Raw genomic sequence first — 26,082 nt, 5'->3', positions numbered from 1 at the left:
TAATCTCCTGCATGCAATGTTTATTGTTAATTTCAATGCACACATAAGGCCTAGTTAAAACAGATGTGCTTTGGCATGGTATTTGGATCAAGATCACCTATTGTGAAATCTTAAAACTGCTTGATCTTACAGAAATTTATGACTTGGGGGGTCATGGGGAACATTGGTTTACACCTGCATCACTACAAATCTGCAGCGCAATGGCAAAATTAAACAAAACACATAAAGCAATAAGGACACAACAGATTTTACGTAAATACAGTAAGGCTCTTATGTGATTTGACCTGCAAATTACACAGAATGTGTCTTGACAGACATACATGATTAGAGCATGTGCCTGATCATTTCCGGCTGACTGCCTTTAGATATGCACAGTGAACCGATACACTTCTAAGGGATAGATTCTACATTCAGACTGAACAGTGACACATATCAATGAAAATGTTTATTAAACCAATACAAAAAAATTGATAAAAAGATAAAAACATTACAAAGACTTGCACCTAGGCAATCAAATCACCAACCCCATACATGCATTCATTCATCAGCCACACATCCTCGTAATCGTTACTGACTTCGGGCAAAAGGGAGACTATACCCAAGACTGGCCGCTAGTCAGCCATAGGGTACACATAGAGACAGGCAACCATCCGCACCAAACCATATTGTACCGGGGTGACAAACTTAATCCATGTCAGATGCTCATTTTTACTCATGTCATACATGAAGCGTGGGGGGAAGGGCAACATTCTGCAGAAGTATACCTTTACTTTACTAAATGAATACACAGTTAATGGCTTCTCCAAGCAAATATATTATATCCTCTAGTAACTGCTTAATAAAGACAAGATTGAATTTAGTAGATAATTTGTATGAGTGGTAACTTTGTTTAAAAGTAATGTAACTGCATTTTGAAAAGACAAATTGCCATCACTCATACAAAAAGATAGAAAAAATTAAAGGGCAATGACACATGTCATATTTTTACATTGCATCTGGATAGATGTCTCAATGGGCAATCACAGACCACCAATTTATTGGCGAATCACAGTCAGATGCTACCTCTTACTGCTCTATAAAATGCTTTGTTGAACGTAGGACCTCAGAGCTGTGAGGCCGACCCGCTACCCACTAAAACCACTGGGCCGCCCTCAATTTAGAATAATTAGAATCATTTTTAAGTTTCTGTAGGCTTGCCGATCAGTTGATCAGTTGATTCCGATGTGCTAAAGGAGGTTACTGCTAACTAAAATTTCAAATGCTATTATTAAACCAAAGAGCTGATGGTTTGTTTGGGACTAGAAACTCTATTGGGATCCAATACTTATTGGAATAAGCCACATCTCCCACAAATTTGTAAAATATATTTTTTTAAATTATATGTGGATTAAACAAAAAATAATAATCTTGGCCCATTCCATACAAGATAGATATATACATAATCCTAATTAAAATCTTCTTTTAGTAATGCTGTAGATTTATTACAACTGACAGATTTGGAAGAAGTTGGGAAAACAACAACATAGACTTTTTATGTGGTTGTATCTAGTTTACCAGACTTGCACTACTGATATTGTAGTGATGCTTTCTGACAAGGTGCCTGGGGAGTTTGAGTATCATTCAAGTATTGCAGAGGTATACTATTTACAAAACACTGATAATCAATTTGAAAAAATTAAGAATAATTACTGGATGATGATTTTTTTTCTAGCTAAAAGCTTGAGGTAGACATTTACTAATTTGTAATGGTTGTAGATAAAAGTATGAACAAGAACACTGAATTTGAATACTTTTATGAGATGAACAGAGAATGGAAATATACAACTATTGCCTCCTTGAACAAATTGAAAACTGATGAGTGAAAGCAGGTCAGATTGGAAGTAATTGATTTAATTTGAGCACAGAGGAGTGAAATGATATGTGAATAATATGCTCTGTTTATGGTTGTGCAAATGTTGCTGCTCTGACCTGGATTCATTTGCTTCATAACACAGACAGTAGGCTTCAAACAGCAGGCATCAATGTAGTTCACTCTTTACAAAGTAATCATAATTGCATAACTATAGCACGCAGGCAGAGAAAGAATCATACTGACCAGAATTCCCTTTTTTTTAATTAAAAAAAAAGTTATTTTTTTCTCTGTCAATGTAATAAAAAGTCATATTAGTCGGCAATACATTACAATGTGCTGTATATACATACAAATGTGCACATACAATACATTACACGCTCATTTTAAAGATGAACTTGTGGTCATTTTCATGTCAGTAACCTCAAATTGACCAATGATATGTCTTCTGATGAAAAATCAAACACAAAAAAAACTGAATAACATCCCATACTTAAGGTTGTCTAGTGTTGCCCTTGTGCAAGACAGTTTAAAAAGGGATGAGAGTCATTACAATGCCAAAGAAAACAGGACAGAAAGATACATTGCATATAAATATGATTCCCACAAGTATATTTATTTCATACTACTCTCAATCCAGAGTTTGAAGTTTGCTACATGTGTGAAAACTGTGTAGAGTTCAGGATCACACTCCCCTTGATCATAGCCAAAGCTTACTAGTCCCAGAAGCCTCCAAAATCTTTTGTTTCCTCTTTGAGAGAGGGCACCAGAGGGATCGTCCTTGTTAGTAAGTGCAGGGAGGATGAGGATTCCCCCAGTGTCAGAAGGACATATATTAGACGGCCCATAGTTTGGCTTCTGGCTTGCACATAACATATTGTCAGTAACACTGACTGGTACCCCATTACGTGCGTATTGCCGCTCGCACGGGACAATGTCGGCCAGCTGAACAAGGCCAACTCTCACTTTTTCATCAACCCCCAAACCTGAGTCAGGAAGCGGGGACCAGCCTGTCACAAGTCCTTGTCCAGAGGTTTCAACTTCCTCCTGAATGTCCGACAAGCAGATGGGTTGCACTTTCTCTCCGATCTTTGCTTTGTCCAGTAATTTGATGACGGCTATGTCGGAGTCAAGAATATGAGGGTCGTAATTTGAGTGAATAATGATCGTGGCCACCTTTGAGAGGAAGAGAGAAAATTAGTGTTAAATACAGGCTTGTTATTATCCAATTGCTTTGCAAAAGGTTACCCTGCTGTGACTGCGCATGCGTGGAACCAGTAACTGTTCCTCTCAATCCATGACATCACTGTGACGGCGTCGAAGAAATCGCTTAATAATATAAATATCCATTGCATGTCATTTGTATGTAAAATCTATCAATGAGCATGCGTGAAATAAGTCACTGCCGCTTAAGACATGATGGTATAGAGACAGCAAATACTATATTCTCCACACTATAATGCGCAACTAAAAGACTGAATGTTACCAAAATCCGTCAGTGCGTTTTATAATCCAGTGGGCCTTATATATGGATCGCTATTGATTAGTTGATGCATAACACGACTCTTAACCACTATTACTGCTACTACTGCTCCATCTAGTGGATGTAGTATGACACAATCTCCTACTTCTACTACTTATTCTACTACTACTCCACTACCACCACCCACCACCACTATTAGTACCACTGTGTCTTATAATTTTGTGTGCCTTATAGTGTATGAAACAAATTTTAAGATAGGCCATTCATTGAAGGTGAACGCAAAATATGTTTTTTTTTTTTTAAACCGGTAGAGCATGAGTTGAAGAATAATGTTTTTTTGTTGTTATTTTTTTTCAAACTCCATAACTATAGCGCCATTGTGGGTGATAGATTTTGCATTTCCGTTGTTGTATCAATTGGGTTAAAGTTTAAAAGATTTAAATTAAGTTTTATGTCAGGTTGGATGTATGCCCATGTATTGTATGGCTCATAATTGCTTCACATGTCCTATCTATTTAGAATAATGTCATTTACAGTGACGTCACAATTTAGTATAGATGTGGGTTTGCATGTGCATAGTCAAAATCGGGTAACCCTTGCAATGGGGGTGGATTTAGTAACAAAGCCACAATAGTTAAACTTAGGCAAGCCTTTTGAAGCCTTACCCTCAAATGTTGAAGACCTTTATTTTCTCTGCGGTCATCACGAAAGCTTTTCCCTACCACCACCTTAATTTCCGTTGCATCCAGAGGATAAACCTTGCCCAATTGTGTCACACAATGTGCTGCAACCACGACAGTCCTTTGGTTCACCAGAGCACCACTGCACACTAGTTGCCAGTCAGAAGCCTGCAAATGGTTGCCCACTCTGGTCCTGCCATCATTCTTCATGGATCCAGTGTAACTATCTGCCTTGGTCACCTTGGTGCCTTCACCATTGATGGGATGGCGGTAGATGGCTACTAGCCAAGGCCAATGAGCCTCACCCGGCTTTTCGGGGTCAAAGGTTGGATGCTTCCCACACACTGCCAACGACATGACACGATGAGAAGACAGAAAGGAAAGACAGTGATGGAGAAGTTGGACAGGGTAAATGTGGCTCGCGTTCAAGTTTTTTCACACACAAATTATGATATGTTTAATGGCCTTTGAAATGATAATAATAATAATAATAATAATAATAATAATGATAATAATAATAATGATAATAATAATATTGACAATAATACTAATAATGATAATATAATATTAACAATAATATTGATAAAATTAACAATAATATTGATAATATTAACAATAATACTATAATATTAACAATAATAATCATGATAATAGTAAAAATAATAACAATAACAATCATCAAATTAACAAGAATAATCAGCAATTTAGCATGCGTTGAAAAATTGCTTCACTAAATGTTTTCCGTTGACAAAATAGAACGCTGCTTCCCTCACCTGGTGAACAAGATACATGGCGCCCACTCCATTTTCCCGTTTTGAGGCAAGTACGCCGAGGGCTGCCATTGTGGTGGTAGTACGGAGACACGCAGTCATACTCGATGTGTGTGTAAAGGTGATGAAAGCCAGCAGCCAATTGCAAAGGTACTAGTGGTCTTTTGGTTGGGCCGTCAGACTGGAATTGTCGGCCGATTGCAGTGGAGTAAAACTTATGTACTGGTGTCTTTCTGAGAAGAAAAAATAGAGGAACTAAACCAGTGCAAAAACTGTTTTCCCCCTCTCCATTTGATTGTGAAAAAGTATCAATTCATAAAGATTTTAACACGCTTCTTATCAATTTTCATATAATTTTAGAAAAGAGCCTCGATTAACGTTAATAATATTAAAGTAATAATGGTAATATCAATAATAAATAATAAATAAATAATAATAATGAAATAATTGCAAAAATAAATAGAAAAACAAACAAATAAATAAACACATTAATAAGGAATTATTCTCAACGAACCTGAATGGTGCTTGCGGGGCCAGAATTCGCTGCCTGACCAATTCAGAAACTTTGGGCTCTCGACATGCTGCAACAAAAATGCACACACACAAGTGCATGTCAATACATTTCAATATTGGGTTGGAGGGGGTGCTGGAGCCTATCCCACCCAACTACAGCCAGAGTACACGTGGAATCGTTGGCCAGCCAATCGCAGGACGTGAGGAGACGGACAACCATTCATGCTCGCACTCAAAGATAGGGGTCATTTAAAGTATTCAACCAGCCTACACTACATGTTTTGGGGATGTGGGAGGAAACCGGAGTACCAGGAGAAAACCCATACAAGTCAGGATCGAACTCAGGACTCTAAGTCAGGTGGGATAGGCTCCAGCACCCCCCATGACTCTTGTGAGGATAAGCAGTTCAGAAAGTGAATGAATGAAGATCACAAAAAGGCTTCCCATTGCTATATAGGCAACATAAGTAGAAGTTACGGCATATGCATGAATGCACAATTTGAGCCATTATTGTTTGTTTAAAATGTATTCTTACCAGTGATTTAGCTCATTTCTATTTTTGGAAGGCTGCTGGAATTGTTAAAATGGTGAAATATCTTTGACATAAATCAAATGTCTATTTTCAAAGAGGCAAATTCGACCTAAATCCTATAACGAATCCCACTAATGTAACTTTAATATATTGCATGGATAGGGCCTAATATTAGCAACACCTTCCAGTATGATATATTGCAGTTCTACTTCAAGCTGTGGCTACATTAGTAATCATCCACCCATCCATCATTTTATTCTTGTACAGCTTGTCCTCATTAAGTTGGTGGGTGTGGAGGAAAGCCCATCCCAGGTTTGTGTGAAAGTCTGGCAATATTTAAACACTTCAAAGTCACATTCACACACAATAAGAGTTTTTAATGTACCATAACTCATCAAGCGTAGCGACTAAATTGTCCCACCAGTCTTAATATTTGTGCCTATCTACACTATTGTGTTGCCATGCAGCATAAGAATATTATCGAGACAAGGCTTTGGAAATTTTGTGTGCATATACAGCATCTCTTCTTTGCTTTAGATCTATTGCATTCAAGTCTGTTTAAATAGGCAGGTTTCTAGCTCACAAATTGGCTACATACAGGCTGGTATCCATAACACAGGTGCTTCTGTGAAAGAAGATATTTTACTTTAGCACAGTTGACTAATATACATATATATTTATTTAAAAAAACACCTGGATTAGAAAACATCACCCAATTGCTGATCTATTTAGAACCATGGCTTCAACAGTTGTCTCATCAGTTTGAAACATTAATTCATTTTCCCTACTGCTTATCCACAAAAGGTTCACGGGGGGTGCTAGAGCCAACTATGGGCACAAGGTGAGACACCCTGAATTGGGGTGCAGGGGATGGATAATCATTCACACTCACAATCATACCTAGAGGCAATTTAGAGTGTCCAACCAGCCTACCATGCATATTTGGGAGGAAATCAGAGTATCGAGTGAAAACCTAGACAAGCCCGGGAGAACATGGAAACTCCACACATGAAGTTCCAAACCAGGAATTGAACCCTTAATCTTAGCACTGTGAGGCTGAAGCACTGACCAATCGCCCGCCAGGTCGCCGAGTTTGAGACAGTTGGCCATATATACATGACGCCACGGGACCAAATACAACGTAGGAGGATTGCTTTACAATTGCGACTGAAGAAATCTGACAAATTCAGGGCCATCCACACATTTATGTTTTCAAGAAACAATATGGTAGTCTTAAGGGGAAAGCATCCTTTTGATGAGTTAGACATGAAAGAAGATGCCACTCTCATTAACATAATAAAAATGCATACAAATTCCCATGCTTCTTTGGAGTGGAACCAAAGAGGAAGCAAGATAGGGGGAATTGTAAAATAGAAAAAATAAAGGCCTAGTGCCTCTAAAATTAAAATTCTTGGTATACAATAAGACAGTGACACTGAGGGAGACTTAATAGTAACAAAGGCCAGATCAAAGTTCTGCTTTTAGAATCTGCATCACTGTGGTCTATAGCACCACCAATATTGTCCACTAGATGCTACTAAACGTACATAGCATCGTGCGCTTATTTCAGGTCCACCAGAATTAAGGTACCCATACCCAAAGTTATTCTTAAGAGTTATTCATGAGAGTGCCTTTCAAAACTGAATATCTCTCCAATCCTGACCCTCAAAACCTGACTGAATGATATCCATGATATTGTGATTATCAAGAAAGTATTTCAATTACCTCTGCACTATTAATTCAAGGATTTTCTTTCTCCATATATATTTTTTAAATAAAAAGCTGCTTGGCATTGGCTCTATAAATTGAGAGCCCATACCCCAGTAAACACTAAAAAATGAGCCCCTGCACAATACATTATCTTGTGCAGAGGCTCATTTATTAGTGTTTAAGTGAACACCAACAGACAGACTACTCTTCAAAATGCCAAGAACCAAAGTCTAGAGTGTTTCCTTTAAATGTGGATGTGGTAACTTAAGTGGGTTAATTTTAATATCCCCACATTCTACAACCGACTCAAATCCATTCACAATGACAGTCAGTATGGTCAACGTTGGTGGTTGAAAAAAGACCCTAAGCCAGGGGTGGGCGCAAACTTTTCGGCCCGGGGGCCACATTGTCTTTAAACATTTGACAGATGGGCCGGGTCAGCACAAAATACGATACATATAAAAAACAGCATCCGTTAACAGTACATATGGTACATATGAAACATAAACAGAAAAAAAGGACTAAAGTATTAACATACTCATCACTCACCATTAAATTAAAAAGTATAAAGTACAAAGTAAATAGGAATGTATTAAGAAATATTAAAATGTAATTTAAAAACAAATAGAAGGGCTGTAAAACACGAAAAACAAATAAGAGTGGACAGAGCTACCGCCACTGGCTTCCGCGTGACGGCGCCATCTTGGAAAAAAATAAAAATATTTGGACAACGTCGGCGGGCCGGAGTAAAAGGCCTAGCGGGCTGGATGTGGCCCGCGGGCCGTAGTTTGCCCATGTCCGGTCTAGAGTGTTTCCTTTAAATATGAATGTGATAACTTAAGTGGGTTAATTTTACTATCCCCACATTCTACAACTGACTCAAATCCATTCACAATGACAGGGTAAATAGGGTCAACTTGGGTGGTTGAAAAAAGACCCTAAGCAGTAGCAACCTCAATCAATAAGAAATCCAGTAACCGAGGTCCTAATTCAACGCAGGTATGTTTGCCCTCTGAATGTTTTCTCCCACAATTTAATTACAATGAATATAATAATGTGTGGTTATTACCTCTGACACACAGGGGCTGTTTGCCACTCCAGGTACCATCTGCTCGACAACTTCGCAAAGCATCCCCACTTAGAGCATAGGAGTGGTTACAGAAGAACTCCACAGTTTTAGGCTCACCACCTGTCATCATCACGTGATAACCATGATAAAGACGTGGGGGTGGTGGGCAGATACTCTCTAGAGAAAAGCATTCAATGTTCAACCGGAGTAGAAGAGCAAAAGGAAAATTGTCTCATTGAAATTCTGTCTTACCAGTGAAGCGCTGCTGTATTTTCTCGCTTTCTTTCTCCATTTCATAGTCATCAAGTTCTTTTGGTTTCCCTGTAGGATTTGTTTCCACTTTATCCTCTTTAATGGTTGGAGTTTCTTTTGGTTTCCCATGTTCTTCACCTCCTGCCTTATACAGTGTAATATTGACTCTTGAGGGAAATATTTTCCTCTCTGGAAAGGCTATAGTATTATTGTTTTCCCTTACGTCAGTCATATCATCCGTGACTGTGTTGTTTTTTGCCATTTCCTGCTCATAGATTTCTACTGTGTTTATTTCCTCTGAGGCGGCCGGACGCAGCTTTGTGTCATTGGGTCCAACTTTGCCAGAGTCTTTCTTTCCATTGACTTGCTCCTGTTTTCTTTCTTTCTCGGCTTGTCCTTTGTCTTTTATCACCAATATTTCAGTGATATCGGTTTCTGACTTTGGAGTGCTGCTGTCTTTGTTTTTCCCAGGTTTGACTATTTCAGGCTCTTTATTATTGTCTGTGTCCAGGCCATTGTCTGGGGCAACATTACCCACTATATCTTCACTGCCACTTGTGGTTTTCTCTGAGCCATTATTTTTTTCCCCTTCATTCCTCTCCTCAGCCGCAGTTTTCCCCGGAATAATACCAGAATTTTTGTCTTCTGCTCTATTACTATGATCATTTTCTCGTTTTATACTAGTGTTCTCTTGGCTTTTTTCTTCAGGTGTAGTAATATGTTCCTCATTGTCTCTCCCACCTTCATTCATACCTGTACTTTTTCCCCTCTCTTTTGCAGTTTGGGTGTCCTTGTCTGCCTCCGTGAGTGTATTATTCACTGCAGACAAAGAAAATGTTGAAAGATGCATTGTTTCATTGTAAACAATTGTTTCATTGGATGTTGCGTTGTTTGGCAAAAAAAAAATCTTGCAGTAGAATAAAAAAAAGAGCAAGTACACTGTAGTATAATTTCTTAAAATAAACAGTTTTACCAAAAAACATTTGTGCATAATTTACTAATGGCTGTAGTGTTTTATGCTATCCTTAAATAAAAACAAACACCTTTTATTTTAGCATAATGGCTCGGATATGTCCAAATCTTACCGCCAGATAAACACACTAACCTTTGGTACATACAGGTTGATTACCACTCCAGGTGTTGTTAGGAAGGCATGTTCGCTGAGAAACTCCACTGAGTTCATATGGATAATGGCAAAGGTACTGAAGAGCAATTAAAACATCATTGGGACCATAAAACAAGAAGTGATCACCATGTGTTGGCTTTGGTGGAAGAGTACATTGTCTTTCCACTGGAACTGGAAGACAGAAAATGTATCCAATATCTCATTGATTTTCTTTCATAAGCTTCCACAAAATGAATAACTAAATGAAATGAGTTTTTGGATTACCACACTGTGGGGCCGGGGCACTCCAGGTCCCATCAGTAAGGCATATGGCAGTCTGAAATCCCTCCAATTGAAACCCGGCATCACAGTGAAAATCGATTCTTGCTCCTGTGTGATGAAACACTCCCCGCGTTGATCCATGGGTGGGCACAGGTGGCCTATGGCATCCCACCACTGGAATACAATGCATATTCATTGATCTCTAAGCATATTCTGTTTGAAAGAAGAATTCTAATAATAGAGATTGAGGGCACAACCAACCAACTAGAAAACATCAATTTACTGTATTATCCACAAAAACTATATAATACCCAATATTGTAAATACAGAAACTCTAAGATTTGTTCATCTTGCTGCAAGAATGTCCAAACTTGGAAAGCAGATATACTACCTCCCAGACTTGGTTTTGAATTGTGTGAACAGCTCACAATATGTATTAAAGCATCTGGCTTATACACTAGGTAAGAACATCCGATTTACGAACATGGGTTGTGTTTATGAAAAAAAAAAAGGCTGGGATTTTCCAGTTGATGTTAAAATGCATGAACTGCTTCACATTTTATGGGTAGGTTGCTTCAAGCGAGAGACACAGACTTGTATTACTACCTATTTCCTCGCCTTGACTGTAACAATAAAAGTGACACAACAACAAATACATGTTCTTGTGAGAGGTGTAAAAGGTATAAAAGCACAAGTTCAATTCTAGACACACTTTAATGTGAAACCATGAAAACCCCAAATGATTCCAGTCTGTCTGAAAGAACAAAACCTCATTTCTTCCACTGTGCTGTGGAACAATTTAGTGGTGTTAATAGAACACAACACATTTAATATCATTTTACTCTTCCCTAGTGCACTTTTCATGGCCAATTATTTTCAGGGAAGTTTATCTCCTGGAATTTAATTGTCTCCTAGGTTGTCTTTTTAAGTATGTGGCTTGATACTGTAGGGCAATTTGTGTCAAAGAGTCCTACAGGCACTACAATCACAGATTAACAACTCTGCAATGCAAACGTGGTTGCTTCTGATAAATTATTCATTAATTAATTTTCCGAACCGCTTATCCTCTCACGAGTAGCAGGGGGTGCTGGAACAACACTGCCCGTGGTGGAACCTATCCCAGAGAGGTTTGTCTTTTTTAGAAAGAAAAACATCAACATTTTTTGATAATAGGCATGGGTGAGTGCTTTATAAGCAACAGCATTGGGGGAAGAAGAACGAAAACATAGATAATGTGTGGTAAAAAATATATATATATCATTGTGTAGGTAACATGCACCATATCATAACATCATACTTGGCTAGACGGATAGTTCCTGTGACATGAATTGGTTAATGGTGACTCATTTGACCTAGGAATGAACTGGATACTCCTAGCAAGAACTAAAAACAGATGTTGAAGGTAAGGTGTCTTTGCCAAGTGTTAAGAGACTTACCATTTTCACACCTCTTGCCCGTATAGCCAGCCAGGCAGGCACAGTGGTATGAGTAAGAGCTATCGAGAATACAAGTCCCATCATGTAGGCAAGGAGAGGAGCTGCAAGCTGTCACACATTAAATATAACATTGGGGTAAAAACACAAGGAAATAATTGCTCATTCAGTAACAATGTTCACATTGGAAAGCCTGAAGTGGTGAGGAGTAGAGGGAGGGTACTTCAAACTGGCACCATTTCAATGTCAATTTTACTTTCCATTTCTAAATGTGTGTGGCCATATTGTGGAGGGAAAAGAACAGCTTGGTTTGCCTCTCTTATAGTTTATTTAGGTCTAATTTAAAAGAGAGTACAAATACTTACCATTGGTTGCATTTTTTTATTTTATTTTGTTTTCCCTAAATAACATCTAACACAAGGTGACTGTGCCTCTATAAAATATTGCACTCAGAATTAGCTAACTGTCCCAATATGAATACATCTATGAAACCATTACTATCAATTATGTATATAGATGAGGGTCTTACAGACCTTTGCTAAAGTAAAAGTCAAACATAGCTTCTACAGACAAGTTGTACTACAAAGGTCCATTGTAAAATTGGGTATCGTGATTTTTTATTATTCATTATTTTTTAATTTTTGTACAATTTACCATAAATGTGAATGAGAAAATTATAATGCTTTCCTACTCCTGGATTTGCAAGCATATAAAATTGATATTGGTGATAAGTCATCAAGGGGCAGCAGACCTGAGCCAGTAAACTACAGCTGGTTGAGCTTGATAAACACTGCACTTTTGTTGCTGTAAGAGTTAGTTACCATAGAAATATGATCACAGCCATCACAAACATGTTAAGGTGAGGTGGAGTAGAAGATGAATGTCACAAAAAAATCTTTTGGAAGAGTTGAATAGTTGTTAGGTGTTGGTTTTTGTACCTGTTTATGCCATTATACTGACTGACCTTATCAAAAGAATATTGGAAAGGCAACAGTAGGCTGTGTCGCTACTCATAGAAGCTTGAGTTACGTTTACAATCCAATCAATCAATTATCTAACAATGGAAAAGTTTGTCGGATCATGCTCATTTAACAATGGTCTCTATAACGCATGATTGGTCCATGGTCCTGTAGGAGGTGGAGTTTGACAAAGGTCAATTGCATTGAGACATGGTTTGTAGCAACTGCCCCCAATGTTAATGGATTGGATGTCTAGCGCTATAAATAGCAGCAAAATAGTCCATTATGGGGTAATGGGTCATTTTCCTGACATCTGTGCAGGCTGTGTGGGTTCAGTTTCTACTTGGTGGATATGAATAGGAATAGGAATACGTATTTAGGCACCACAGAATTAATTTGTGACCAGTCCATGGTGGAATCACCCATTTGGCACTTTCACAGTGTCTATAATTTGAAAATACATTGAGATTAGTACATCCAATGTACTCTTCGGAAAAAAAATGCAATGAAAAGTTCATTTCTTCATTTCAGTTCCTAATGGATATTTTTACAACTTTTTTTTATTATGTTCCGAATTAATTAGTTTTTTCATTCATGTTACTGAACATGACATTTATAATGTCTTGCTTGACATAAAACTACCACAGCAGTTTCATTTTAATAACTTAACTCATATGAACGCATATGTGTTGCTTTTTAGTCTTCAATGAGTTGTGTACAATTAAACATACCTGAAATTTCCTGGAATGTAGCAAAGAAGCCATCAAAATTCTTGTAACCATCAGACTCAAAATGAATGTGGAGACTGTTGCCAGAGCTCATAATGGGAGCAGGTCTGTTGTTTCCACAAAACCGACCTATAACACGGGAGTTGACGCTGTCACCATCTCTGATCTCCACGAAGTCATAGCGACACGAATGGTGTACCTCCAAACTCAGCATCATAAACCTGTTGACATGAAGACTAATATGAATTTTAAAAAATAGGAAAACAGAACACAGCACCTTAGAAACTGTTCTGACCACACTATGCTGCCTCCTGAGAGCACCTGTTTTATCTGGCATTCTTCCAGCAACTGCCACCACCCTTGTGATGCTTTGAAGGAAAACAGGTGATGCGAAGTCAAGAATGACATTGATTACTGGAACAGCAGCAGAGAGTGGCTGGAATTGCTGATGCATGCTTAACTTATTTAAAAGGTGAGTCAGATGTGTGCTCTGTTGTATTTTGTACTGAGCAATTTTGTACTAGTATTATATTGCGGCCCGGTGGAAGAGTGGTTAGCACATCCAGTTCTGAGATCGAGGGTTCAATCCCCAGTGGGTCACGGCATTATTTTGCCTGTTCTGCCCAGACCTGGTTAGGTTTTCTCCGGGTACTCCGGTTTCATCCCACATCCCAAAAATATGCAGGGTAAATTGGTTGAACACTCTAAATCAGGGGTCTCCAACTCTAGTCCTTGAGGGCCTCTATCCAGTGTTTTTTCCTTGTCTTCCTCCACCAATACACCTGAATTAAATAATCAGGATCGGGATCAAGCTCCTGAACAGTTGCTGATTAGTTGATAATTTGATTCCGGTGTGGTAGAGGAGGGAGATATGAAATAAAGACCAGATAGGGGCTCTCGAGGATCGGAGTTGGAGACCCCTGCTCTAAATTGTCAATTGGGTCAATGGTTGTCTGTTTTTTTTTTGTGTGGTGCGATTGGCTGGCAACCAATTCAGGCTGTCCCCTGCTTACTACCTATGATTGCCTGGAATATGCTACAGCACCCCCCACAACCATTGTTAGGAAAAGTGGTATATGAATGAATGAATGCATCCAATATATTGAACATTAATGTGCAAGTTTTTACTCCAGTTTTTGGAATATAAATCACTCCTGACTAATAGCTACACCCACCAAATTTGACACAAAAATCCCAAATCATCTACTTAGTATACGTCACACTGGACTATTTACCGCAGGTATCAATATTGTATATGGCTTATTGATACTAAATGACAGGAAATTGACCTCTCAATCATAACTGGAGCAGTGGGGGGCATTAAGTCAGAGTGGATCTTGTTTTACGCCTCCAATCCTTGTACCCGTTGGTGGAACCAGCTGTAAGGGATGCCATTAAGATACGAAATCCCTATAATGCCATTTTGACCTATGAGATTCCACAAACAGCTGATGATTCTTTTCATAGTCAAAAAATAACAGATCTTATTTTTGCTCTGTTATATTATACTCTTCAACACATTTGTTACTTTGGAAATACTTTACAACACTTGAATTAGACTTAGCTTTAGAATCCCTAATTAACTTTATTACCCTTGACGTTGTAAGGATATTTGTCATTAATACTTCTTTTGTGCCTATTAAATGGACAGAATGCACATTTAAATGTGTGTCGATTTGTAGGATTGATGATAATTACTGCTGATAAACAGCGTGATGGCTCTGGCCTGGATAGAATTCTTAATTATATCTAATCAGTGGCTGTTAAATGTCTATAAAACTGCAACGATAAATTGAATGGCCATTTACCAAACAAGGACTATTACTATTTTGGAGCCTGTATTGATGCTTTTGTACACCATGGATAAACGACGGTGTTATGAGCTTAGTATTGTCTAGTCACGTGTGATAGTAGAAGCCACCAAAACTAATGTATATTATTAATCCATTCATTTTTATACTAGCTGTATTTGTCAAAAGAGAATATATATCTACAATTTAGTGGATTTGTAATGAGTGAAAATACTTTGAATGTTTTATTAACAAAACGGAAACAGAAAATAATGTCTCCTTCGATGCAACCATTTTCAAATGCCAAAACTTGCACGTAACAATTGAAAATGATGTGTAATGGGGAAACTGACACAATGGTATGGTTATTATTCAGATGGAAATTATTTAGAGCAGATGGGAAGAAAAACAGGAATGTTACAATTTCCAATGTTACAATGTGCCTTTATTAATGATGCATAGTGTCCAAAGGCCTGAGGTGAGGAGACATCTGATCTATTGCAAGCTATTCATCACTATTACAGATTTGGCAATTATAGTCCAAGGAAATCTTTTAATTCCAGACACAGACAAGTCTTAACTTGTATTGTCATTATATGGTTTTAATTTCAAAGGGCACATCCATTTTTGTTCTTTATATTTGCTAATGCAACTTTGTCCAGAGACTTGAAGGTCAGCAACTGATTGAGCCATAAGGGCGGGGCTGTGCAACACACCTGGGGCCAATCAGGAGAGCCTAGAATTTAAATACAAAGGTTGCATTCTTTAATTGACTTGCCGGCTCAGCCGTGATGTTTTTATTTGTTCTCTGGTATTTCTGCATAGATTGTGTGTCTTTTCTTAGTTTGCTCGCCGACTGGATCGTGCTACCTTTGTTGTACTTTTCCATATTTCTTGTACATTTGGACTAAAGGTTACTGAAATGGATAACAGTACAACCATACCTGAGTTCGATTGTAAATGGATTGTCCACTTGTATGATCCAGTCACATCTAGCGTTGTTAGGGTAGCTTTCCAGAAGTAAATGGCCTTGACGTTTACGGATCACCCCACCACACTCTTTCATGGAACATAAAGCAAAAAGGTTCAAATCCTGACTTTGAACTGTCAAGAAGTCCCTTATTATGAGCATCCTTCCAAGAGGGCATAATCAACACAGATGTACTGTAGATATGTCTACAAGGAAGAAAAAAACACTACCAACAGAAATGTATACAAAATTAATTAGTGAACTGTAATGGTTTCCTTAAGAAAATGATATCACTCACTCATGCAATCTCCACCAGACCATCCAGGACGACACTCAGCACAGTATTGGCCGCGGATGAAAAAGTCATCTCTAGGAGCCCATGTCCCATTGTTGCACCGCTTGCAGTTTTCGAAAATACTGCAACCTGAGAAAAAACAAAAGAGGATTGAAGAACCAGTTAGTTAGACCAGTGTTTTTCAACCTTTTTTGAGCCACGGCACATTTTTTTACATTGGAAAAATTTGTGGCACACCACTAACCAAAGATTTTACAAAATGACACTCTGTATAGTATATTTAATTACAATATAATTTCTCAATTTATTTATACTCAGTCAGTGTGAAACCTGGGCCTGTTTAGATGAACACAAAGCCGATATCCTGGCAGGAATAGTAGAAAGACACACACGAAGCTCTTCTTCAACAGCTCTCAGTCTCTCTCTGTTTTTAGCTTTTATAGCAGTTAGGCTTGAAAAGCTCAGCTCACACAGATATGTTGTGGAAAATGGGAGCAATGTCAGAACAGCTTTGTTGGCCAGAATGGGGAACTCCTTGGCAGCAGTCAACCAAAAACTGTCCAAAGGAAGATCAGCAAATCTTAGTTTTAAACCACGATCCTGTCTCAGTTCAGTTAGTTCCTCCTGCTCTTGTAAAGTCATGTCCTTTCGAACAACTGATGCCGAGCTGTATGGGTCCCTAACCCAGTCAAAGCATTCAGTGGAGGCTGAAGAGAAATAAAATGACAACTTCTCCTCAAGACTTTTCAAATGTTTACCTATTACCTCAGACAGTGCAGCAGTGTTGCTTTGCTGTTTGTCTGTGAGTGGGAACATCTCCAGGTTGGCACGTTGCACATGTTGTTGCCAGAGGTGCACCTTTAAACGGAATCCATTTATTTTATCTGTGCTTGTAAGCAGGTTTTCATTTCGGCCCTGCATCCTTGTGTTCAGTTCATTAAGATGATGAAATATATCAGCCAGGTATGCCAACTTTGCGCACCACTCATCACTTGCAAACTGATTTGAGTAATCAGACCTCTCATTTGTCAGAAACATTTTAAGTTCCTCTCGCAGCTCATACACACGGGTCAGCACCTTACCGCGCGACAACCATCGGACCTCCGTATGGAGCAATAAGGCTTTATGCTCCGCTCCCATTTCCTCACACAGAGATGCGAATATACGGCTTTTCAGAGGTCGTGTCTTCACAAAGTTCACCATGCGCACCACATCGTCCAACACAGGAACCAGTTCTACTGGTAAAGTCTTCGCAACGAGGGCCTCACGGTGCAAAAAACAGTGCGTAATAATCAGATCTGGGTTTCTTTCCTTCACTCTACTCACGAAGCCTTTGGTGCGCCCGACCATGGCTGCAGCTCCATCAGTGCACACACTTGTGCAGTTTTCCCACGTAAGTCCTCCCTGGTCAAGATATTCCGATGTGACCCGAAAAATTTCCTCTCCAGTTGTTTTTTCTGGCAGTGTCTTGCAAAATAGGAAGTTTTCTCTAATGGCATCACCATCCACAAAACGCACATTGGCCAAGAGCTGAGAATGTCCACTAATATCCGTAGACTCGTCAACTTGCAACGCAAATTTCCTACTGATGCGTATCTTTTCCAAAACATGGCTTTCGATGTCTGTAGACATGTCATCAATACGCCTGGCAATTGTGTTATCAGAGAGCGGGACTTTATCTATGTCTTTAGCCGCACCAGGGCCGAGCATCTCGTTGACAATGGCTTTACAGGCAGGTAGTATTAATGTCTCTGCCACAGTGTGCGGCTTTTTTGATTTAGCAACAAGTTCGGCGACTAGGTAACTAGCTTTGAGCGCTTTCTCATTTACCTTTGTGGTTTTTCTCATAAACGTTGCCTGTTTCTCTGTGTTTACATGCAGGCGAACAAAATAGTCTATCGGCTTGTTTTGAAGCGACGGGTGTTTCGTTTGGAGATGGCGTTTAAGCTTGCTTGGCACCATGGCGCTGTTGGATAGCTTCTCGCCACACACCAGGCATAACGGAATAGGTGTCGTCTCATCCCCGGTGAAAGTAAATCCAAACGAAAGATAGCTTTTACTATATTGCCTTGAGCTCACCGTCTTTGCTTTGTTTTCTCCACCACTCATACTAGGGCCTTTATCCGGGTCAGAATCTTGTCCAGGGCGCAGTTCGGAGTTTGCAGTTGTCCTTTTTAAAAACTTCTCCATGACTGTCACCACGGTGCATCACTAATTTTCTTGGCGGAACGTGTCAATCAACTACGTGTTGCCACACGGACAAATATTACATTACGCTGCCAGCCTTTGCAGCACGGACATTGGACAATGACATCATATTTGCAGAAATCTATTAATAAATGTTAATTTAAAAAAAAGGATATTGGATAATTTCTCACGGCACACCTGAGGATCTCTCACGGCACACTAGTGTGCCGCGGCACAGTGGTTGAAAATCACTGAGTTAGACCATGGATCACCAACTCTCTGGTCCTCGATTACATCTATCCAGTCTAATTTCCATGCCTGTCTCTTCTAACATACCTGATTCAACTTATCAGAAAGCTCTCCAGAAGCCTGATAACGATACTGATTGTTTGAGTCAGGCTTATTGGAAGAGGGACACGTGGAAACAAACTGGATAGGTGGCTTCCAGGACTGAAATTGGTGACCCTCTGAATGAGGCATCATATAAAAGGCATGAATTACGGCAGCAAATGCTGGCTCGTACATAGTAAATATTGACTGGACACAGTACATTTTGGAGGTTTACACACCAGGTATGTGTGTCTGTCTTCATTCTGGCCATTTATATATATTCCTCTATAAATGTGAGCACATCCTTTTCATGTAGAAAAAAAATGGCATTCAACTGAATAAAAAAAGGTATTTCACAAATTGACTAAGCAACAAAACGTTATGATTTAGCGTCAGACTGAGCAATAGTGCTTACAAGGCTGTTCTTGTAAGTGCAGCACTGTTAAGCCATTACCTACTCCTTGTTCACTAACAAGCATAAACACATTGAATTTCATTTAAAAGTCTAGAGAGTTAATCTGAGGTGGTGTTGTGATGTGAGAATGCCCTGGAAACAACCTAAATCAGACATAATGAAGTTGTTTTATAGGTTTTCCATCACGCTTATTCGCCTCCCTGCAGAGTAAAGGCCAAAGGAGTCAGATAGCTCTAAGTGTTGTGCCAAGTACATGGCAGGCAGCATTAAAAGCATTCAAGATGAACAGGCTGATAAAATATCAACATACCTTAGCAGTCTCCTATTTTCATGTCTAAAAACATGCCAATCACATGTCAAATAGCAAGTAGATTGAAGATGAATTGACATACTCTGGCTTTTTGCAACGTTATTAAGGAATAGTTCATATCAGTTTCCGGCAAATACAGTACATTGTATGGCATCGTAACCAAATTAACAAATCAAAACCCTACAGAGGACCCACATAAAAGATGCACAATCACCCTATCTACATACGGAATACAAAAAAATACACAAATAACAAAATAACAGGAATCTCTCTTTGACTTAATCTGATTCTCGCATCTTAAAATCTGCTGCTTGCGGGAGGAACAAAATGTATCAAGGTTATTCAAGAAATTGTCCGCAAAGTACTTGGTATGAATAGAATAAATGTTTATATCAAATGCCCAACATTGATAATTGAGTGCAATTAATCAAGTATTACCTGGATGGATGATGCAAGGATCACACTCATTGATGGCATTACGACAGCAGGGTACGGCGTAACCCACTGATGTCCCTTGGAGGGGGCATTTGCAGCGAATCACATCATACTCGCAACAAGACCTGCACATCACGTTCCACTCTGGGCCTGGACAGTGGCTGTGTAAATACCTGTAATCTAAAGAGAATTTTGTACTTTAGCCTGTTAGGTATAATTTGAAACCACAAGTAAAATATGAATGGAAAAGGGATGATCAGAAGTGGAAAAAGAGAGGAAGATGAATATATTTAAAAGGATGTCAGATGTGTTTAATATTCTTGCATGCTGCCTGATGACACTCTGGTTATTTCTACAACCACCTTATGTGCCCTAAAAAGTCGAGTTAAGACATGGCTTTGTTTTTGTATGTTGCGTACTACGCAAATGTCACCACGAGTGACAAATGAATCCAGTAATCAGACTATTCGGATGGCCTTTAAGCAACGTGAACATTTTTGTGGGGCTATGTAAAGGTTGTCTGTTTAATTTTGGAAGCAGACAAGGAAATGTCCTTGTGGCAGAAGGAGAATTACCAGATGCAGCACTTTAGGCTTGGCAGGGTACTCTTCCAATAGTTAGCTCATCATTTTACTTTTTATAATGGACATTATTTGTGCATTAAAAACAGACAAAATAATGTCATACGTTATTAATTTTTCTTCATATGATAGAACTATTTCAGGAAAGATTGGACTGAATTCATTAAATGACATCAATTTGGCAAAAATGCTTTCATTTGGAATTTACATTATCGTAATTACTGCATTTTTAGTACTTTACGTTACAACTGAGCATCAATGGAACCAGCTCCAAAAAAATGCATACTGAAAACTAATTTTGGAGGTAATTTGTCTCTTCACTCAGAGTTAAAGCCTAAACAATACAACATACCAACTTGTTTACCAAACTCTTAATTTCACCCCAAATCCATACCAAATTCATCAAAGTTTTCATCTTCAATATAATTGGAGAACAAGTCTAAAAAGTAGAGGGCACACTTAGATTACACAGTTTGTTACTGTCAATGGGTGATAAAAAAAAAAGAAAACAAGTAAAGCCAGTTGTCAACTTACAACCACATTGGGTCTGTATTTTTTATTCTTTATAGGTATATGGTTTCGGAACAAAACAAAATCAGCATTTCTTTTGGTCGGCATCTTAACGTGGGTTTTGAACTGAGTATAGCATGTAAGAAAGTGAAGCTGTAAGATTCCGGGAGTGCAAAAAACTACCGTAAGCAACACTGTAATGTCGTGAATCATGCTTCACAACTTTTGCGATCGTAAAGTCGAACAGACGTAACTCGAATAGCTCATAAGTCGATAACTGCCTGTATAACCTACGGCTGAGTATGTCTCAGGTGCAGCCAAACAATGAAATAAGTGTGACTGTTACGCCATGAAATACTGTAATTTAAAAGTACAACAATGGGAGCCTGTGATTGGCTTGTAACCAGGTCAGTTTTGACCCCCTGCTGTTTCAGCATCCCTGTGACGTTCATGAGGAAAAGCAGTAAAGAGAATGCATGAATGGATCACACAGTACAAAATCTTAATAAGCAATCTTGCAATGAATTCAATCTCAATTGACAAGAGTCCGAGCAGAGCATTTCCACTACGTTAATTGCTTTGCCGGTTTTTAAATGGTAGATTGTATGCTTCATAAAATCCCTTTAGACTTTATACAGTTTTATTTCACGCCTCTTGCTGAAGTCATTGGAATATATTGAACAATGTGGCTTTGGGTGAATTTGTGCTTTAACCTCAAAAGTTAACCAGTCTTTGACTACATCTGTGTGTGTCTTTGAAATATATGATTAATGGCTTCAACTGTGCACACCAGGCTCCTCATACACACACTTAACGGTATGTGACACCAACCACAAGTTGCAGTCTCTTGTTGTGGCAACAAGTGTAAAATCACAATTCCATCATTTTTGTTTGTTTACAAGTGTCCCGGTGGTGTATTTTTATATTTTGGACCGCTTGTTTCCCTTTGACTAAAAAGGAAAATAGTATATTTCATCGTTAGATGGTCAATCTTTGGGACTTTCCATGTTGGAGTCATAACCCTTGACCAGAGAAAAACTAAACTTGTACTACACAATGTTTGTTTGTTCATTTTTTATGCCATTAAAAAACAGCAGAGTCACACTATTTTTCAGAGAAACCAAAAGCCAGATTTCGACCTGGCATGTGACCCTAAAAGAAATGCATTGAGGCAAAGGGTAATTATTTGACAGCATGCCTGACACCATTAACATTCATCTGCTTTCAATCACAATAGAAAAATACTATTTATTCCCAAGTACACCTCAGCTGAATTATGTTTTGTTAGAAATATGACTCAAATGAGATAAATTTTGCACTGTGGAGAAAAAAAAAGTTCAGCATTGCTGGCCTATGTTGCCATTATAGTGTTTACTGCGACCTATAACCAGTAGCAACAGCCTAATCCAGGGGTGGGCAAACTTTTGGGCCCGGGGGCCACATTGACTTTAAAAATGTGACAGATGGGCGGGGTTAGCACAAGATAGGAAACATATAAAAAAGTGCATCCGTTAACAGTACATATGAAACATAAACTGGAAAAAAGGACTAAAAGTATTAACATACTCATCACTCATCATTAAAGTAAAAAGTATAAAGTACGAAGTCAAGTAAAAAGGAATGTATTAAGAAATATTAAAATGTCATTTAAAAAAAGATAGAGGGGCTGTAAAACACGAAAAAAAACAAATAAAAGTGGACACAGCTACTGCCACTGGCTTCCGCCTGACAGCGCCATCTTGGGAAAAAAAATTGGACAATGTCGGCGGGCCGGATTAAAAAGCCTAACGGGCCATATGTGGCCCGCGGGCCGTAGTTTGCCCATATCTGGCCTAATCCCTCAACCCCCTCAATCTGACCGATTTAAAGGGGGACAGATGCAGAACTATTTGTTTCCTTCCTGTTGAGGATATTGGTCAATAAGAGTGGAACACTTGAATTATGGACCATAAACATGAAAAGTGGTAGCCTGCTAATGTCATTAGAAAGCATGGTGCTGTCTCTTTACAGAATATAAGACTCCAGGGGACTTTCAACCCGGCGAGGTAAAGAACCACTGCTTCAGAAAATGTAGTAATACACGATTGCAATTGTTTTTAGTATGTAAAACCGCTTTATTCCAGTTGTTGATAGGTGGATGTGTCAGAATGTCATTGAGCATTATGTTTAAATGTAAAATTAGACTGTTACCTGAGCTTTTGTTTAACTCCATTTAAAGCTCAAGTAACATTCTAAATCTGTTGTGTTTTGCACAATAAGAAAATGAAATGCAGTGATTGCAAAAGGAAACTTGCTTTAAGATCCATAATTCAGGGTAATATGATGATATCTCAATGGGGCTCTGTTGACTTGACAACAGAACCCACCTTCATAATAGTTATAGTACTTACCTCAAGTATGTGTGTGTATGGTAAAGTGACACAAAAAGCACAAAATAGCCTTTAAATAAAAGTTTCTACAAGTGCTTCTTTTTTTTTTTTTTTACCTCGTAGGTATTGTTGTCATCCTAATGATCCATGTCCAAAAGCCGGTTGCAACAGTTGAGTCGGTTTTATGAGAATGTATGCAGGGTCAGACAAATGGGAAATCTTATTCACAGGAAAAATCCCATCGTCTGGCGGCAAACTGTGAAATGCTTTTTCCAAATGGAGTTGGTTTCTTATTATTCTGCTTCATCTCACTCTTTTCAGGAAAATCCATTCCACATTTTGCAGTCAGAAAGTTAAGCAGTAAGCAGGGGATCCGTTGTGAAGACTTTGCAACATATAAATGACATTAAGGATGAAGCTTTGGTTTGGAGTTTCAGAGGTTTAGATAAGCTGATCCTTGAAATCATAAACCGGTATCTGAACCGGCTAGCCAATATGAGATCGGATATGCCCCATCCCCAGATTAAACAATTTCCTCAAGGCAGATAGCTGTTAATTATAACTATGACATATTGTGGAAAGTGTTGAGTGTGTGTGTAGGCGCAAGTGTACAGTTTCCTCCATGTAGTCTCCAGGGCAGCTGCCTGGTATTTTGAGGTCAATGTGATTTAGGTATCATGGAACAAGGAAAACCCCAGGGGACCATTGTGGGCAGTGCAGATCTGAATGCTCCCTTATCCCACCACTCTTCCTGTACATTACTTTAATGGACTTCCTACGATGGAAAATCACCCACGAAGTGTTGGCAAATGTCACATTTTACCCACTTTGATGCACAAAAAGTAGAACAATTTGTGCAGGGGAGCAACATGAATTCTTGGGATTGACAATTCGGTGTTGTAATAAAGAATATTGATTCTAAAAGAATTTTACTCTAAAATTGATTTGTTTTAACTCTTTTCATCCTAACACAAAGTCCCGTCAGGTACAGACAGTACAAAATAAAGAGGGATTACTCTGTGCATTTATATATAAAAAATGCATTTTAAAGATCCACATGCAGCAAATACAGTTAATAACAGTTTTTAGTTACATCTGCACCCTTAAACCGATCCATCCATCATCAGGTAATTGCACTAGATCAGAAAACAAACAATCTTCAGAGTGACGACACTGTTTGACAGCGGCAAAACTTCTCATGTCTGCCAGTAAAAACAGATGAGTTCACCCGCCAACATGACTTTATTGTGTTTTGACTACTTGAAAATTTGTAAATAGGACTCAGAGGGCAAAGGAGGTAATGGCTGATGCATCAATAGAGTCAGCATGATCGATTCAAATTTTGCTCACTGTAGAAGTCATCAAAAGCAAAGACAAAGTCAATATTTCAAGTTTTTCCCCCTTGAGACGCCACTTTGACATTTACAGAGAAATTGTTGCACAAACAGTGAAGAGTGCCAAAACTGAACAGTGCTATTAGGGTGCAAGAGCAATGTGTCGTAACAGTGTATTTTGTTTATTATGTAAGAGCAGATAAATACTATCATACAATTATGAATTACCTAGTGGCATTAGGCAGAAATAAAACACTTCACCTCTAACAACACAAGATCCATAAATCATCTATAATTTGGTTTGTAAAGCTTTTTGAAGGATTCTCTTTGTGAGTCCTACTTTTATAGAGATTTAAAAGAAAGTGTGGATCAAGACAAAGAGGTTAGGGGATCACTAGACAAGAAAACTGTATCTCTTACTGTTTGGCCAGGAGCTCCCTTGAGGTACAAAGATGAGGAGGTAAATAAGAATGAACCAGCTTGTCCTCCCACTGATAATAGCGCCGGTCCAAAGAATTGCGGGGGAGCCCCCATTCGTTTGCCCAAACTGTATTCCAGGTTCCGCAGACAGCATGCTGCAGTCTGGAACTCTGTTTACTTTCTGAAGTCAGCTGACATCACCATCTCAAACTCTTTCAATGTTTCCTGCCCCCACCTTCCAATTTTCTCTTGCTCACTTCTCCCTCAGTCTCTCTTTCTCACTTCTCTAACTATCTTTGGTTTCAGGTTACAGTCCAATCCCAAAGTGGTCTACCTAAAACTAACCCCCCAACCCAGAAGACCACAAGCATTAAATGAATGCAGCCGCTGGCCCTTAATACTTGACTCATTGTGTTTGTCATTCTTTCGCTCACTCACACACACAGAGAGACACACACACACAAACATTCAAAGCACATAACTGGTGTCCAATGTGAAACAAAGGATGTGATGGAATTCACGTCTGGTGGACTACTCAAGTTCTCTCCAAAAACTGAATGTCAGTGTAATTAAATTCCCCAATCTTATAATCCTGAAAACAGGTGTAAGACAACAGCATGTTTTATGAAGATAGCATGTAGTTGATTTTTTTGTAATGTTTTTTTATTTTTTATATTGTATTGTAGGCGGCCTGGGAGTCAAATGCTTAGCATGACGGCCTCGCAGTTCTGGGTCGAGGGCTTGACTCCAGGTCGGTGGTCACTGTATGAA

At 38.8% G+C, this 26,082-nt stretch overlaps 1 protein-coding gene across 1 annotated transcript; it reads right to left on the bottom strand.

Annotated features, from left to right (window-relative positions):
- Positions 1-1,733: 1,733 nt before the first annotated feature.
- pamr1b (peptidase domain containing associated with muscle regeneration 1b) lies at positions 1,734-25,464 on the bottom strand. Its single transcript, XM_077710246.1, has 14 exons — positions 25,312-25,464; positions 20,101-20,277; positions 16,424-16,549; positions 16,100-16,214; positions 13,369-13,586; positions 11,682-11,789; positions 10,249-10,419; positions 9,964-10,155; positions 8,859-9,677; positions 8,607-8,783; positions 5,297-5,363; positions 4,786-5,015; positions 3,998-4,356; positions 1,734-3,025 (listed from the first exon to the last, which is right to left on the bottom strand). The coding sequence occupies exons 2-14, from the start codon at positions 20,228-20,230 to the stop codon at positions 2,465-2,467; spliced, it is 3,273 nt and encodes a 1,090-aa protein (XP_077566372.1). The 5' UTR covers positions 20,231-20,277; positions 25,312-25,464; the 3' UTR covers positions 1,734-2,464.
- Between the last annotated feature and the right edge of the window lie 618 nt (positions 25,465-26,082).

The sequence above is a fragment of the Stigmatopora nigra genome, chromosome 2, assembly GCF_051989575.1.
Source record: "Stigmatopora nigra isolate UIUO_SnigA chromosome 2, RoL_Snig_1.1, whole genome shotgun sequence".
In the NCBI taxonomy this organism is placed as follows: domain Eukaryota; kingdom Metazoa; phylum Chordata; class Actinopteri; order Syngnathiformes; family Syngnathidae; genus Stigmatopora; species Stigmatopora nigra.
This window is presented reverse-complemented; position numbering and strand designations above follow the sequence as displayed.

Coding starts and splice junctions, on each gene's coding strand:
- pamr1b (XM_077710246.1), bottom strand. CDS start 20,230: ATGTGCAGGTCTTGTTGCGAGTATGATGTGATTCGCTGCAAATGCCCC. Junction 9,678..9,963: donor TCAACCTGTATGTACCAAAG/GTTAGTGTGTTT, acceptor CTTTGTCTGCAG/TGAATAATACACTCACGGAG. Junction 4,357..4,785: donor CCATGTATCTTGTTCACCAG/GTGAGGGAAGCA, acceptor TGTCGTTGGCAG/TGTGTGGGAAGCATCCAACC.